At 58.0% G+C, this 16,640-nt stretch overlaps 2 protein-coding genes across 2 annotated transcripts; both read right to left on the reverse strand.

Moving 5' to 3' along the window:
• Window positions 1-4,276: 4,276 nt before the first annotated feature.
• SLS55_002263 (uncharacterized protein) lies at window positions 4,277-5,946 on the reverse strand (the record flags this gene model as incomplete). The annotated part of the gene is made up of 2 exons (XM_066773745.1): window positions 4,277-5,538; window positions 5,592-5,946. 2 exons carry the CDS (start codon window positions 5,944-5,946, stop codon window positions 4,277-4,279), a joined length of 1,617 nt encoding a protein of 538 aa, XP_066636312.1.
• Window positions 5,947-14,822: 8,876 nt separating this feature from the next.
• Window positions 14,823-16,054, reverse strand: pnk1 (DNA kinase/phosphatase Pnk1; the record flags this gene model as incomplete). Its single annotated transcript, XM_066773746.1, has 5 exons — window positions 14,823-15,012; window positions 15,086-15,412; window positions 15,528-15,640; window positions 15,729-15,898; window positions 15,958-16,054. 5 exons carry the CDS (start codon window positions 16,052-16,054, stop codon window positions 14,823-14,825), a joined length of 897 nt encoding a protein of 298 aa, XP_066636313.1.
• Between the last annotated feature and the right edge of the window lie 586 nt (window positions 16,055-16,640).

The following is a 16,640-nucleotide window of genomic DNA, read 5'->3' on the forward strand; positions in this document are numbered from 1 at the left end:
CCAGGACCGACGCAACTTTTGCAGCCATTACAGCAGTAGGCACTCATGCTGTCCGCTGTACGCCATCGGTCTCTCCGTGGAACGGGCGCTTTGCATAGCCATCGCGAAAAAGGGTAACACGCTCGTATTCCTCGCAAAGCACGTATGACGGGGGTGATAGGAAAAACGAGGGCACGGGAGAGCTGCGACCGGAAAGGAGCACGTATGATGTATCACCACTTCATGGAGTAGCAATCGAGACACACGCCCCGTCTACCGTTTCTCCGGTCCCGAGGTTTGATCAGATAAGCGCGGGTGACGCAGGCAGGAAGAGAGCTATATGCCGCGCGGTACTATAGCGGGCAAGGACCGCGACACAAGCGGAACGAGGCGAAAGCTCCCCTCGCCTTGTGCGAGTACTGTTCGGCTCCTCCCCCTCTCTTTGTGTGCGATCTATTGACGGGTACTTGCATCTTCCACATCTTCGCACGTGAGACGTCCGCCTGCCAACCAAAAGCTGACAGCCAGCAGAGAAAAAAAGGGTAGCATCGCAGCGCGAACCAGCCAGCCACGCCCGGTTTCTGCGATGACTGCAAACGGCGTCGTACATGCTGTGGCGTTCAGCCTCGGGACGTCGGATTCGGCAGAAATGGTGTCTTTGCTTTTTCCACCTTCTTCTGCTTTTGACGAAGTGCTTCCGCCGGAGCGGTAAAGGAAGAAGAAATGATAAAGGTGGCGCTGTAGCAGAGTGAGACCGTCGGGAAAAACCAAAGAAAAGGTCCTTTACCCTTCCTTCTTTTCCCCATCTTCACCACCCCTCCGTCCAGCTGAAGATGAGACGAACCGTTCCACGTTCTCGCCCGCAGAAGGGGGGAGGAAAAAACAAAAGGTGTCCAACAACCGGCGTAGAGACCGCGGCTTTTTCGCGGGAGCGCAAGAAGCAGCCATCAACCGAAAAGAATGATACAACAGCACGGGCTCGGCGCGGGAATCCGTGAAGGAGAGGAAGCGCCTACCCGTCAAGCCCCTGCCCCCATCACCACCTCCGACACCGCAGCCTCCTTCTTCACCAATAGAGAAAAGGACCGAAAATAGCAGCTACACCGCCGATTGCCTCCATTGCCCACGACCGCCACCGTACCAAACGATGAAGTCTGTACGGTTACGGCAAATAACCCAAACCCAGAAGGACCGGCAGCTCGACCTCTGAGACCTCGACCTGCTGACCATCGCCGTGCATCTGCAAAGAGACTCCTTGGTCTGGACAGCTCACCACTTCATTCTGTATGTATGGGGTCAGAAGAAAATTAAAGCGGGGCAAAGCAAAGAAACGTGAACGGTTGGTCCCAGCTTTCCGCAGCGAGATAACCTGGTGGGCGGGGGGTTACGCTACGTTTCGGAGTGAGTAAAAAAAAAAGTTTGTCTCTACAGCAGCTAAGCGCCCATGCGTGATTCAGACGTAGGTTTGATATCCTATTCATTGGAGGGGGAGAGAGAGAGGTAGAACGCGGAGCCGAGGCCGGTGGAAGAGAAGAACCTTTGCGATTGGAAATGGACGAATGAGGAGGCTGTGCGCCGTGGATGGTGCAGCCGGACGCCACTTCCCGCTGTGCTGGCCTCTGTGGAGCTGGGTGCCGAATGGCGAGCGGGTGTCTTACCGTACGTAGCAGGGCACTCTATCCTGACGGAGAACCATCCGTCTCGAGGGATGGTGACTTTCTTCCCCTTTCCCAGATCAAGCACCGGGTCGTAGGTGGTGAAGAAAGGGACGAGGTAGCAACACCGGTTCGGCGGTTGTCTCGCCTGAAGGGGAGAGCGGGGAGCACCGAAGGCAGGGAGGAACGAAAGGACGGATGGCGGGGAAGCTCCAGGCCGGAGGAGGCTGAGACGGGAGGCTGAACCCATTACCTGCCCACCGGTACCCACGGAACCACCGATTCGAACAACACCACGGCCGTGATTGCCAAGCTGATTGCCATCCCGGAAACCGTGCCAATGGAATGGTGGCGATGGATGGAGAAAGCTTGAGCACAGCCATCGCGAGAGAGTAAAAGCAACGAGAGAGAGAAAAGGAAAAACGCCACCAGACAATGATAACGTGCGACCGAGACCTGCAACCCGCCTTGAACTGAGGTTGCAAAGCTGCAGACAACCGCACGCGCATGCAACGTCATCGTCGTTGCTTTGCCCCGGTAGGAGAAGGAGGACGAAGGGGAGAACGAGGCAAGCCACCAACCCGACGCCGAACCTTGCTACTCCCTTCTCGCAGCCGCCGGCCATCCCTTCCTCGTTTGAGAATTGTCTTGACTCAGGACAACGCCGCACAAAAGTACGGCGCTCTGCGAACGCCTGTTCGCGCGGGTAAACGTTGCGGGGAAGAAGAAGAGGACGGGCGAGTGCCATGACAACCCTTTCTTTTTGCTGTTCAATTCTTCCATCGCCACGTGCTCGCTGTTGGTTCCCCAAGGCGCTCTACGACGTTTCAAGGGTCTTAGAAACAATGCAGTTGAAGCCCTTTCTCCTTTGCGATAACTTGAGCGACCGCATGCCACGATAACACATGACTGGCCGACTGACGGACGTGCTCAAGGTACGGTCTGCTGGGGAGGAAGTCATCATCTGGCCAGTTTTTCCTTTTCATGCGTAAGTGAGTAAGATCGAGGACTGAAGGGATGTCCGCTGGCAATCGACGACGCGTAGGTACGAACAAACACCTCATCATTTGAGCTCAGGTGAGCGAACCGCCCAACACTCCGGGCAGCCCCGGTACATGTCCAAAAGCAACGAAAGGGATGCGTGTGGGGAAAAAGGGAGGAGGGTGGGGGAGGGAGGCAGGAAAGCCTGCCCGCCCAACAACCAACCCCTACCAACAGCCTGTTGCGCGTTATACCGGTACGGCCCCCCGCTTGGTTGCGCGCCAGCCAGCTCCACCGCGTTCTGGCCGGTCGGATTGCGTTGGTGGCGAGATGATGCATTCTCTCTCGAGACAGAAGGACGCAACGGGCCACGACCAGAGCAACGGGAGCCAAGGAGAAGCGGCAAGCCGTTTGCCGTACCAACAGCCTGGGAGAGAAGAATGCGCGGGAGACAGAAAACAAGCAAACAGGACAAAAAAAAAGCAAATCTGCCCCGCATGCTTGGCCTGGTTCATAATCAGTCCACACGCAACCCATGTCTGACGCCCCCCACCGTTGTAAAACGGACAACAAGCATGATCGCGCACGAGAATAAGAAAACAAACGATCAGAGTTTCGGCATGCATTCCCTGACTTCCCCAGATAGAAGACGAGGCACACACCGCCGAAATGAGGGGCCAGGGCGAGACGGCACCGGACCAGGGCCAGACCATCAAGCAACTGCTGCAATGCACACTGCGCAAGCAATCCTGCCGGCAGTCGAGAGTGAGTGCATCTGGACCAGTGACACAAATCGCCGATCACGAGATTAACGAGTGTGGCCTTATTTCGCTGGGTTCCCTGCTTTTGGACCCTTTCGGCGCATCGGCAGGCCCCCATGCAGCTTCTTCCCAATGCGGCCGGTATATGCAGCAATCCTCTTTTATTCCCAGCGACGTACATGGCTAGCAAACCGCTCCCCGGGGAGCACTGCGCTCTCGTTCATGTGGTGGAAGTGTCTCTTTCGTTCTACTGTTTGTTTTGTACCGCATGTCTATCGTCATCCTCTCTTCTATATTGCGGGTGCTGCGCCTACGACGTGCTAGACCCGTCGTCTGTATCCGCATATAGTAGCCTCTCCGTGATAATTATACAAAATACATTTTCGATGGGTGATGCCAGTGACACGGCCGCGCGAGAGGCCTGCCCCTGGCTTTCATCCAACATCTGACTGCGCTTCGCCATGCGCTCGCTTCAACCGAGGCCGAGGATGGGTATAGCCGCCGAAAAATGTGTGCCTCCACAGGTAGAAAACAAACGAGACAAGACATGGCCGACGCGTCAGCCGGGGTAATACGCGCAGAAATATCGACAGAATCCGACGCGCAAAACTTTTTGAACCGCTCCTTTTGTGATCCAAACCATTTTGCGACCTCCCCCTTTTCCGCCCTCGTGAGCAGCAGTAAACTCTGCTGGAATGCGCCGTGCGTCTGTCGTGTAAACCGTCTAGATAGCCTCCCAGATACAAAAGAAATTCGTGGTCATCAAGGAACGTTACAGCTGCGCGCAGCTGACAGTAAAAAAAAATACTAGGGTGCAGTGTCGTATCCGGTCGTACCTCGTAATGGTGTAATTGTAAAGTTACAACGGAGGTTCAAGAATGCCAAAGCTGGCAGGCGCACCTATCTCGAGCCCACGCCGATCGGCTGGTTGGGGCGGGCGAAGAAAGTGCCGGGCGACTTGATGTCGCTGAGGAATTTGGCCCAGGACGCCTTCTTGGACGAGCGCGGCAGGTTCCTCGCCGCTGCCTGAACCATGGGACCAACAACGTCCTCGTCGCCTAGCTTGGGGAACTGCCCGGGCTTCTTCGGGTCTTCTAGCGCAGGCAGCGTCATCAGTGGCGGAGGTTCGCTCGGCGTTGGGCCATTAGCGTGGTCGAGCCCGTCCCCGGTTGCGCAGGCGACGGCCGCATCGTGGAACTTCTTCCATTGGCTGTCGACCTCGGCCCATTTCTGCTCCGTCAGCCGGTATGTTTTCGACGTCGCGCCGAAATGCTCGCCGGTGCGGACGAGGTGCTTGGTGAAGTTGAGCCGCGCCCGTTCCCAGTTGGCGAACAGCTCGCGGTACGCGGCCCGATCGCACACCTCGGGCATGTACGGCTTGGGCAGGATTGTGAAGTTGGCGTGGCCAAGCTTCTCTGCCCACTCGTCCTGTTCGCTGTCGTCGTCGCTGATCGTCATTGGTGGGATGTCCGAGCTCGGTACCATCCCGCCGGGACGACCATGCCTGAAAGATGCAATCGAGGGCCTGGTGGAGAGCGGCGGGGTCTGCATCATAGGTGCCTGCGGGGTTCCCAACGGACTGTTCATTGCCGAGAAGGTTGCATTCGAGTCCGCGACCGTGGGTGACTGCAGCGGGGATTGCCAGTCTTTTTCCGAAGACGCCAGGTTGCCGCACATCACGGGCGGGAGCAGAGGAGTCGACGCGAGCCTTTCGCGCTCCAATGCATCATCCGCCTCTGCACGTGGACTGACAATGTCGATTGGTGAAGTCGGCGTCAGTTCATCGTCGCGCTCAAGGGATGACCTGGTTGGGCTCTGAGGGAGATCAGTCAGGCTGGCGTTCACCGAGGGAACAACGGATCCAGCGGTGGAGGAAGCCCGGCTGGAACGGCCACCAGACGGCGTGGACGTGCGCGTTGTCTCCCTGGACAGCCCGGAAGGCGTCCTGCGATCTTTCCACTTTCGCGTGAGTGAGGGGAAGCGCTCGCCAACGCGTGACGAGATGCTTGCAGGCGAGTCACCCGACCTGCGACGGCGGGGGAAATACTTCGATTCGCCGTCCTCGCCAAACGGGCCGTCGGCGAAGTCGAACGTCGGGCTCGTCAAGCTAGGGGTTGAGTAAGAGGTCCTGCTGTCGCCATGCGGGCAGCCTTCAGCGACACCTGTGACAAGGTCAGTAAGTGGGGTGGGAGCGGCGGAGCACGATGCAACGTACTGCACAGGCACCAGGAGCCAAGCTTGCCCTCGATCTCCTCGTCGTCGTCGGGGTCAGAGGCGAACGGGCCCTCTGAAGGATCCTCCGGCAGGCGCGGCAGCTTGCTGGAGCCAGTCATGCTGTCCAGGTGCTCGTACGAGGAGGGCGGCGACGAGGAGAGCGAGGAGAGGGAGCTCGAATGGCGGACATGGCCGTTGGTCGAAAAAGTTTGGCTCAATGGCGTAGAGCACTCGGAAGCAGAGAAAGACGAGTCGGGGTAAGCTTGGCAAGCACGCTCGTCGGCAGTGGGGGAGTCGGCCAGGGGATTTCTGGCGGGAGCCAGTTTGGGAAGCATCAGCGGCTTGAGGTCGCGCATCTTGGAAAGCAGTTCGGCGTGGTGAGTGGACTACTGGGTTCCCATCACCACTTAAAAGGAAGGTTTCGGCAGAGCTCCTCGCGGGCAGGCAGAGGAGCCGGGCATGGGCTTCTTTGGCTTGGGCTTGGGCGTGACGAAGCCGCGGGCCTTGCTGCGACGCAGTGGCGTGGGCGCGAGGAACGAGAGGGTGGCACGAATTCGAGCAGTCCACGTCGCTGACAGATTTGTTTATGGTGCGCGGCTGGACAACCCGGTCAGTGAGCGGCACGTGAGACAACGGCCGCAGGCGTCACACTCACCCGGTGCTTTCAGTCAGGCGCGGCTGGAGGCGTCGGCAGGCGCAGGCGCAGAGCACGCTGGAAGCGGACGGCGGGCGAGACAGCTGGCGAGCGAGCGGCGGGGGTGGGCGAGCGAGGGCGCGAAAAGACAGCGCGCGACTGGACCGGGACTGGGTGGTGAGCAGGTGTGGAATTTGTGGTCCAGTGAGCAGCGGTGATGGGCGGCCGCCCATGATTAAGTCACGGCGGGCGAGAGTGCCGCCGGCATGGGTCGCAAAGCGATGCCGTGCGCGCAACCCCTCCGGTGCTCTGCCCAGCCGCTCTGGCAGCGCAGCACCGCACCGCGGGCGGCCCGCCGCCTGCAATGCGCCTGAGCCTGCGCCAACGCCAACGCCAACGCCAGCGTCAACCCGGCCCTGCAGCCTCCGCCGACACGCGATGCGATCATGGCCAGCCCCCGTCCGCGCAGCGACCCCCGACCCCCGCCGCAGCCAAGCTCCCACCTCCCATCCCCGGCAGCTGCGCCCAAGGGCTCCACCCGGATCCCAAAGCGGACGCGCGAGCTGACTGATGAGAGCGCGGCTGCGCGCAGCTCCACCCTCGTGCTCACCACCCACCAGGAAGAATTTTCGAACGCAAAAATGACTCGCCCTCGCCGTCATACAGCGGCTGCGCCTGCAGTTCCAGTTCTGGCCCGGCCTGCCCTGCCCTGCCTGCCCGGCCCTGCCCTCGCTTCGGCTGCGCTCGTGGGCGCCCGCAAAAAAAGTCTGCCCGCGGCGAGTAGTGGTGGAACCAGCACGGCCACGGACGTTTTACGTCAGGCCTCGCGCGCGCAAAAGCACCTCTGCCCCGACGCTGGCGCCAGCCTCTTGCTTTTGCGCTTCGAGCAGCGACGTTGCTTTACAATGCCGGCCGCCTGCGCGGTGGGGCCACGCCCACCCACGGCCCTGGGTCGCTGGCGGGTTTCGCATTGAAAATCACGGCCGCTGCCTCAGGCGCCGCCCTCCACGCTCGTCACCGCGCGGCGAAACCTAGCAAAGCACGCCGTTGGGCCGCCGGGGATGTGCAGCCCGGAGCCGTTGCACCTGCCCATTGGCCGCGTCCCTGGCACGCCGCACGCCGTGGGCCCCCCCAGACCTCGTCCCAGGTTCTCCCAGGCACAGCGGTGCCCGGCCACGTCGGAGAAGGCCCATCCCTGCTCAGGTACCGCCATCGCTGATGCCAGCGAATCGGGCCCCCGGCCACGTCTGCTGCTCCACGCCCTCAACGCTCTCGCGGGTTCCTGCAATGTCAGAGCCAACTGTGCCGTCTTCTCGCGATGCATGCCACAGTGCCGCCACTCCTCTCGTGCCGCGCGGTGGTGGCGGAGCGCCGTTCTGCTCCCGGCCAGCTATGTACCGTGTACATACATGCCGTCGGGGCAGCACACCAGGCCGGTAGGAAGCCCGGGAGCTACGAGATCCAGAACCAGCAAGAGCCAGGCCCATGACGACAGAAGACGATCGCCGTGCTAGCCAGAGTCGCTCGTAGCTCGGGGGATCGCAGCGATTACACTAGTGCACGTAACAGCGGACCAATTCCTCCGCGCGTCTCGCCGTGCGCTTCCCCCGTCGTGGGCGCTCCGGAATCTCGTTCCTCGGGCACTTCTGGCCCGGCTGCGATCTCGGAAGAGCGCAGCCGGCTGCACAGAGCCCTCATCTCATCGTGCGGGCGGCGGGGAAACGGGGCCCATCTCGCATATCGCAACAGTCGGTGAGGACCGGTGTTGCGGATTCCTACTTGCATCCGGATAGCTGCCTGTGTGCCTATGAGCCACAAGCTACTTATCTTCCTGCTGCGCGCCCAGGCACACGTGGTCACTGCCTGACCGAAACAACAAGACGACTCGCCCTCCTCTCACGTGTTTGCTGGCCTGTGGCCAGCCATGTCAGGCAGCATGCAGCCGACTGAAGAAATGGCCAAACGGCGAGCTGCCAGCAGACACTCCCGGCGCGCTCCTCCTGTCGCCCCCAGCACGGAATGCTGGAACCGTTTCCGCTCGCGCGCGATACCCTTTTGGAAGCTGTTGGCTCCGCTTGTACCTCCCGGCCATGACAGCGACGTCTGTATGTCAGCTTCTTCAGACTGGCCATGAGGGAACTCCGCGCTGCCGAGTCGCGGCGGAGATGCTTGAGCCAGTAAGCATTGTGTCTGCGGCGGGTAAAGGACTGGATGTGGAATTATGGTTATCTCGGTGACCAGGTACAGAGTTGAAAGGTACCAGCCGCAAGTCGACACGGCTCAGCTGCCATGGCTGGCTGACAGCCTCCTCCGTTTTCCCGGGGCCAACGAGTACGACAGCTGCGCGGCGGCGAGAGCGTTGGAGTCGTCGAGAGCGCGTCAATCACTCGCGCCATTGTATCAACAACGCGCTGTAGGTTAAGCGAGCCGCTTCCGTAACGCGCGGCACCTCAACGTTGTTCCCTGCGCACAGCGACAGGCCCGACTAGCCAGTGCACCTAGAGAATCGCCTTCCTACTCCGACGCGGTATAGACGCCCGCCTGAACGCCTCAGGATGTCTGCAGTGTCGCCCTCAACACTTCGCGCTTCCGAACACCACCTGGACCGCCATGCTCGATGGCGTTAGCCAGCCGCACCTGAGCCCCCCAAGCGACCCGCCCTACGACGCTGCGCCTCTCTGTATTCCGACATGCTCCGCCCTCTATTGCTTCCCGTTCGAATCTCGCTACGGTGATACAAACTTCAGCTATTTCTCCTCCTCGATCATGTCTTTCCCCCTTTCCGTATAGCCTGGTCTCCTTGTTATGAGCGAAATAGCCAGCCGCCGTGGTTGATCGGCAGTGCAGGTTTCAATCCGCTTTCCTCTGCCGCTTCTTACCGTTTTCGTCTTGCCCCGTATGGCACCTTTCCCGATCAACTTCAGGCAAGTCAACCAGCCATGGGCCGGAACTGACCGATTTAGTGAGCCTCGACGGGTCGCCTTAGTCAATGGCATCTCCCATGTACCCTACAATCTCTCTTCAGCTGCTCACACTGTTATGTGGCGCCTCGCTAATGGGGCTCGTCCAACGGTCGCCTTGTGAGTGACATGCTTGATCGGGGATACCCTCCCTTGCGAAGCGCGTCTCCGCGCCGATGCTGCCAGCTCATCTCCGGCGCGGACGATCAAGCAGAAGAAAAATTGGGTGAAGATTCAGTGGCGCTTCCCCGCATTTGGGCGAATGACAGCGTACAAGTCAAGGTATGTACGAATTGCGAATATCCATCCAGAACAGCTTCAGACGCACGCGCAAAAGCAATGTCTGCATCATTCGACCATCTGCCCAGTCTGTCGGCGGTCTTAGCTGTCGCAGTAGTCTGATCTGCCATGCATGTTCTCTTTTTCGTCTTCAAGCGGCGGCGCATGAGGTTGTAGCAGCAGCTCGTGCTCGGGCGTAAATCAGCGGATGATCCGCGCGGCAGAAGCCTGACGGTGATCTTCGCTCAACGTTTTGGCCCGGTACCGGTTGCTGGGGAACAACGCACAGCTACACCCAAGTCGCCGACGATGCAGCCCGCCTACCAGTCTCCAGTACGTGGTCGGGACATACGTCGCCTGTCCATCCTGGCAGGGGCGCCGGCCATACACGTGCGCCGGTGTCTTTATTGTCACGCCCATCGTTTCCGCACATGGTCGCTTCTTTCCTCTTCTACAGCCCTGCGCGCCCATGTCCTTGCGCGTTCCAGCCCTGCGATCAATCTGCCGTGCCGCAAGGGGACATCGATCCAATTTTGCCTGAAAGTAGTAGCAAAGCCGTCAGGAAGCCCATTCTTCGGCCTTGCCGCCTTCCCCCCGTCCCGTCATGCCGTCATCATCAACGGCCGGCCGAAACCTTGCAAGGCGCGCGCGCAATGTAGGCGTGGCGCGCAAACTCGGCGTTGCATTTCTGCAATCCTCTCGAGCAGCAGACAACAAACGGCGGATGCGCGACGCGCGTCAGAAAGCGAGAGGCGGAAAAACCAAAATCGAATGGTCATGACAATGCAAAAGAAGGAAAAGCGGCCAGTCGGCGCCTCGCCATCACGGGACTGCCTATTAGGGAAACGCATGGTACGATGGCTTTTTGTCGCCTTCTTTCCTTTTTCGCCTGCACACATGCATAACCAATCCCGAAGCCAAGGCACCGGTCGTCGCCATTGGAGAAGGTCGTTGAATAAGGGTATTGCTGGTCCTTAGTACCAGTGCAGGCAAGATGCATCTCATCGGGCGTTATGCCTGGAACCAGTTTTCCTTTCGTTGCTTCTTTCTTCATCGCCCTATGGCCGCTGGCGAGGCGGCTCGAGACCCCGCCGCCAAAACCCCACCTTCTCATCTCTCCTCCCTAATTCCTACAACTCCCGCCCGTGCTGTCGGAAGAGTCCCCGATGGGCGGGCGGAAACGCAACCGCGCGCCGGTGACGATAGGCAAACTGAATTGGGGAGCCGTAGCCGCGCTGGTACCGTGGCGCGCGAGCGGAACCTGCGTGGGATGGCGGCGGCAGCGCACGCGGTGCAGCAGCGACAACGACACCGGTAAGCTTGGACGGTAGGCTACGGAGCGGCGGAGCACGACTAGCCTACCGCGAACCACACAATTGCAAAATGCAGGGTTAAAGAAATTTCCACAGAACTTTTTTGATTCCCTCTTTTCCGCTGCGCGGTAGCGAGAACCCCGTCTCCCGCACCGAGGCAATTGGCTTTTACTCTAAATCCTGTCTTTGCATTTGATTGTGATGTGCGAATCCGCGGGCGGCAGAAGCACGTTGGCGACTCAACACTATTATCATTCGTCGCCCGCTTGCATACCTAGGTAGCATCCCCTGAGGCGTGACGGCAATTGCATATACCATTTCAGGCGCTGACATTCATGCGCGCGCCCCTCATTGATGGGAACTTTCGGAGCATGCCGCCCGCCCGCCGTTCTGGTTTTCTTCTCTCTCCACTTGTTCTTTCGCTTCCGTTCGGACTTTTGCTGCTGCTGCAGGTCCGCCGGCCGAAATCGAGAGACGACGGAAGAACACGTGAAAGACAAAGTTGGCGAGGATGCCGTCCAAGCGAGACGCCAATATCTTTCTGCTCAGCGAATAGTGGGGAAAGCTCGGCGGTCTTCGAGTCGGTCGGAAGAAAAGGCATCTGAGACAATAATAATGTTCCCCACACAACACATGCTTCCCTCCCCATCCAACCCATCTGCTGATGAACCGAGGACCCGAATATCCGAGGGAGAAACGACTCGCGCACAGCTCCGACCTCCTTACTCGCGTGTGTCGTATGCTGCTGCCTACCTGCCTGCCTGCCTGCGATAGCCCTACGTGAGAGAAAAGAGCAAGAGGAGGATTATGTGTGATACGTACCGCTAAACGCATATACTTTATTGTTTGTCTGCCTAGCCAGCGCTTGTTTCCCGTATTCAAGGTCGGCGACACAGCATTGGACCAAATGGTTTTGTGTACCTACGCAATGTAAGGCGACAAAAAAAACAAGGGCAGTGGTCTCTGCATGGCAGCGATGCAAGCGTGCGGCGGTGGCATCCATACGATAACGCGCGCGATGAACAGTGGGCCAGAATGGCATCATCTGCAAAGACCACGATCGAGAGACCTAGACCACTCCAACTCGCCGCACTGTTTCCCTTCCCTCACAGCTTCCACAGCGAGTGGAGAAGCCCCCATAGAATCATTTCCCCCCAGCAATCGCTTTCTCATCACCCCACGCTTGATCCCTTCGCCCATCCGGCAACTCAACTCCGCCTCTGCATCTCATCAAAACAAATCCCGTCCCCAAGAAGCAAACGTGAGCGTCCTCGGTCTCAACAACATACATCCATACATATGCTATCAATCAATCAATCAATCAGTAAAAGATGAATCATGGAGCAATCATGTAGACCCACCGCCCGCACATGCATACACACACGCCCTCGGGCTACCTTGAAGAAGCCTCTCGCTTCGGTCCCCTCGGTCTCGAATGATCATATTGCTTTGCACATGTAAACACGTACCAAAACGATCCCGAAAACAACCGAGACGAGCGAAGAGGAGCCTCTGTGCAAATATCACGAGACAGTGTAAATGAAAGATGGGGGGTGTGGGGGAAAAGAAAGAAAGAAAAAGCAAGAACCAACAACGCTTAACAGCGGCTTGGCTATCACCAACAAGCAAGCATGGCGTAGTGCTACTGAACCTGCAATGATACCCACTTACTACTGCCTCGGCGTTGTTGTTTTTTTCCTGACCGGACAGAAAAATTGGAGAACGAGCTCGTGCTGATGAACTCCGTCCTTTGAAATCCCCGATATACCCTCGCAAGGGGAGAACCCCCGGCTGCATCCGTTCCCTCCCGCCGAGGAACAACATCCACTCCCCTTCCAATTGACCAATGGAAAGGCAGGCGACGGGGAAAGAAAAAAACAAGGAACCATACTGGAAAATGACATAAGAGAGAGAAGGAGAAAGGGAACCAACTAGTAGAAGCTTGTCAGAAGAGAATTCTATTTTTTTTTTCTCACCTCTCAACGGGATGAACTATTGTATTGGGCCCCACACGCCATCCTGCCTCCCGCCAAGCGACCCAATGGTGGTGTTCGTTTTCGGCAGACCTTCCCTCTTGCCAAGCAGAAGAAGCCTTTCACGTGCTTTCCAATAAATAGACCCTGACCAATCAAAGAAAGATCGCCTCCTCACTCGTCTACCTGAGAGAATGATGCCCGTATACCGTATACCTGAATTTTTTCTTCCTGATCCTTGCGCCAAAGATGTGCCAAGAAAGGAAATGGATAAGTCTTTCCCTTGACTAATGCGCCGTTGCGCACCAGTGGTACGACGTAGAGTGCAAAGTGGTAATGCAGGAGATGGTCTCGAACCAGCACCAAGCACCCACCAATATGATCATCGCCCTCCTGCCTATTCTGGTAGAAGAGTCTCGGAGAGGGAAAGAGAGAGAGAGAGCATGCTGTAACGCAAGCAACCGCAAACCCAAGCAGGGCAACCGTGAAGGCGCAGGGCACGCGGTACATAGAAATCAGGAGGCCTTGATCGTCATTTCGAAACGCGCCCCATCGCAGGGGGGTCGATGGAATCGGACCTCGCGATTCCAGGTTCCTGGGTCAGCCGCTCCGGGGCGCCGACCACGATCTGACCGATGGTATATTAAAGAGCGTATAGTGGTTCAGGGATTTGCCACAAGGTCCTGGTGGCGCAGTTTGACTCAAATCCAGTATTGACTCCAGACCTTGCGGTCCTCTTCGCTGCCTTCGAACTGTCCGTGTGAAAGATGTTAGCTGAATACACGCCTGCATTCCTTAGTGCGTCCTATATCGGAGAAGAGAACGAGGAAGGAGACCTTCCACTGAAACTATAAGGGCTTGATTGTGGCGAACTGAAGAAAGGTCGTGTATGCGGGAACAAGCATACGGATCAAAGCAGAAGGCAACTTCCGAGAGTGATGGATACACCATAGAACATCCTTACCATGAAGTCGACTTTCGTAATGTCTTGAAGCCCCTCCTTGAGCTGCGGCACGCGATAACGAGATGCGAATGAGGTGAAGGCCATCCTCGGTAGCATGGCACGGGACTCAGGATTCAACGTCTGCGCGAATTCTTGTCAGCTTTTGCCGTATCCGGGATCCCTTTCATAACACAGAATCATTGGTGGGCATGGTTGGTGGCAAGTAGGATCGACGTGGTGTCAGGTGCACAGCCGCCGCGAGGCGCTGAGATCCTGGGTGTCTGAGTTCGCGGCCCACGGCTGCCGTGAATGACGGGGAACCGGGATTACACCAGCATGCTGCAACGGCTATGCAGGAAAGCAGAGAGTAGTACAAGAGACGCCTCACGGGATGGTCTGACAACAGGAGGAAGTGGGATGGCCTGGACGCCAGGTAACGGGGCGAGGGGGGGTGGGGAGAGAGGGCCCGAACATACTTCTCCACTCAACGCCCTGACGGCAGCGTTGTGCTCACACAGCTTCGCCGTTGCTGTGAACAGGACGCATCTGATCGGCACATTGTGCTTCTCTGCCAGTCGGACCCAGTGGGCACGTGTCTCGGGGTCTGCATTCGTGTTGTCTGACCGGTGGAGCGCCAAAGGTTAGTCTGCGTTCTCTTTTGCGTCTGCATTCGTTGCCGTCTTCCCCGATGCTCCTTCTTTTCTCGGCGAGAATAGTCTCACTCACCTATGACCACGGGAACTCCCTTTTCGAGGTGCTCCGCTGCGACCTTCAAACACTTGTCACGCTGGATGCAAAGCCGTCAGTCAAACGTACATCTGTGCCGCGCTTGCATCTCGCAGTTATCCGCTCTCTGCAGAATTTGGTTGCACAGAACGTGCGACGGCCCCCATCAAGCTTATATGCGGCATACGCGGTGGAAGGCGGGCCATAAGGGAACACAACAGCTCGTACCGTTTTCAGGATATCCTGGTTGATTCGCTCGTAGTCCAGGGGTTTCAGATGCTTCCAGTAAAAGGTCGACTTGCCCGAGCCTGGGCTGCCGCAAAGGATCACGATGTCGACGGGGTTCTTCTTGGTAAAGAGGAGCGGCACTAGACGCGCACTTTGGTGAGACCTGCTTTCCTGCTTCACTGTGTACCGGCGCACTGGGAAAAAGCAAAAGTGACAATAGAGAGCTTACCATCATCAGTTGCGGCTCCAGCCACGTCCTTTAGGAACTTGGCTGGGTCGAAGTCTCGAACGAAGGGCTTCGGCTCCTCGCCTAGGAAGTACTCCTCCGGCGTGTGGAACGGGATGCCTATGTTTGCTGCAAAGTCTCTATTGCCACCGCCGGCGGTTAGTGGATGGTCTGCAGCAGCGAATGCAAGGCCGTTTCTCGGGGTGTACAGACCTGTCGGAGCAAGAGAAGTCCTTGGTCGTGCCGCCAGATCGACCGGCTGCATCTCCAACGAACAGAGATTGCTCCAGATCGACGGCTCCAGGCGCATCTTCCAGGCCATTGTCATGCAGTAGCTGGCGCCACATGCCGGGCCGGGGCTTGCGGAATTCATCCTTGGCAGTGGCTGCATAGATGCTGATGGACAGGTCCAGCTGGGCCAAGATGGCCGTTGCTTTGGCCTTGAAGTCCGACAGCCTCTTGAGATCCGCCTTGGGAGCCTTGGAGCTGTTGCTTTTCAGGGAAATGCCGCTCTGGTTACTCACGATGGCGATAAGGTAGCTGCATATTCGCAATGGCAAAAGTACGTTAGCTTCAGCTGGTGGTGGCACAAAGAGAGGGGTAAATGAAAGCAGATGGAGCGTTCGTCAGCTGAGACAATGGCGTGCATACGTACCCTTGGTCGTACAGCCTCCGCAGTGCTGTGGGCACACTTGCATGCCACCACTGCCAATCCGTGGCATCGCGGGCAAACTTCTTGCCGGATGCGGTCTTGATGAGGGTCGCGTCCTGCAGCGCGGAGAGCAAGGGTCAGTCTGACGCCCACCTCCAAGCAGTCCATATATGATGGCTGAAACGCGTTGGCGTTCGTACATACAAAGTCAAAAATAGCAATCTTGCGAGGCTGGGCCGCCTCAGTGGCTGGGATTGCGTCGGCGGCTTGATGCTTCCCGGCCAGGAGGCTGTCCTTGACGACGTCCCAGGATATCTTTTCCGCAGGCTTCGGCTTCTGCGAAGATGGCTTGAAGAAGTCCGCCACGGCCTTGTCTGGGTTGCTCGTGTCAGTCGGTCACCCTTGGCCTCAGCTGTTCTATTTTGGGACATACTGGTGGTGTTGGACGGCTGCCTCCGTTTCACTGCGGGAGGCGATACCGAGCCGTCTTCCATGCGCAGCCGCTTGGGAGGTGGCGCCTGGTCGCTCATGATCGCTGTGGGGTGAGCGGCGCGAGCAGTGTGGCGGAATGTGGGTCTGTAGGTGCGTCGTGGTGTTGGGCGTGGAGCGAGTCCGACGTGACAGGAGCGAACGCGGAGTCGCGGTAGCACGTGCACCGTGTTGCCTAGCCGCTCCAGCTGGAACCTTGCTGCGTTCATTCCACAGTGGTGAGATTCACGCCTGTCCTGATCGGAGAAGCTATGACTCCTGCAGTGAAGACGTCAGATGTGAGACGCGAAAGCTGAGTTCTCGCGCGTAAGTAGGTAAATTCGCTTCGCGGTGACGTTTGAGCTCACCACCCGACCACGCCGGGCCAACCAAGAATGACGTATGTCAAGTAGAAATTTCACTGATGCCCTACGGTATGTATCATTGGTCTGCAGTTTGCTTCATTTCATCTCATTCGTCAATTCACGGGCACTCATGCTATCCAAGCTATAGGTTCACGAGGGGGTCCTCTGCGGAATTTAGGATACCTCTTCTTCTACCATAACTTTAACCTCTCACTCTAGAAAGTAGACCTCTGGCACAGGCCAGCTCGGGTTGTTCTTCCTCAATCCTTGTTTTCTGAAAGGT

The sequence above is a fragment of the Diplodia seriata genome (genome assembly GCF_021436955.1).
Source record: "Diplodia seriata strain FDS-637 chromosome Unknown scaffold_2, whole genome shotgun sequence".
Taxonomy (NCBI): domain Eukaryota; kingdom Fungi; phylum Ascomycota; class Dothideomycetes; order Botryosphaeriales; family Botryosphaeriaceae; genus Diplodia; species Diplodia seriata.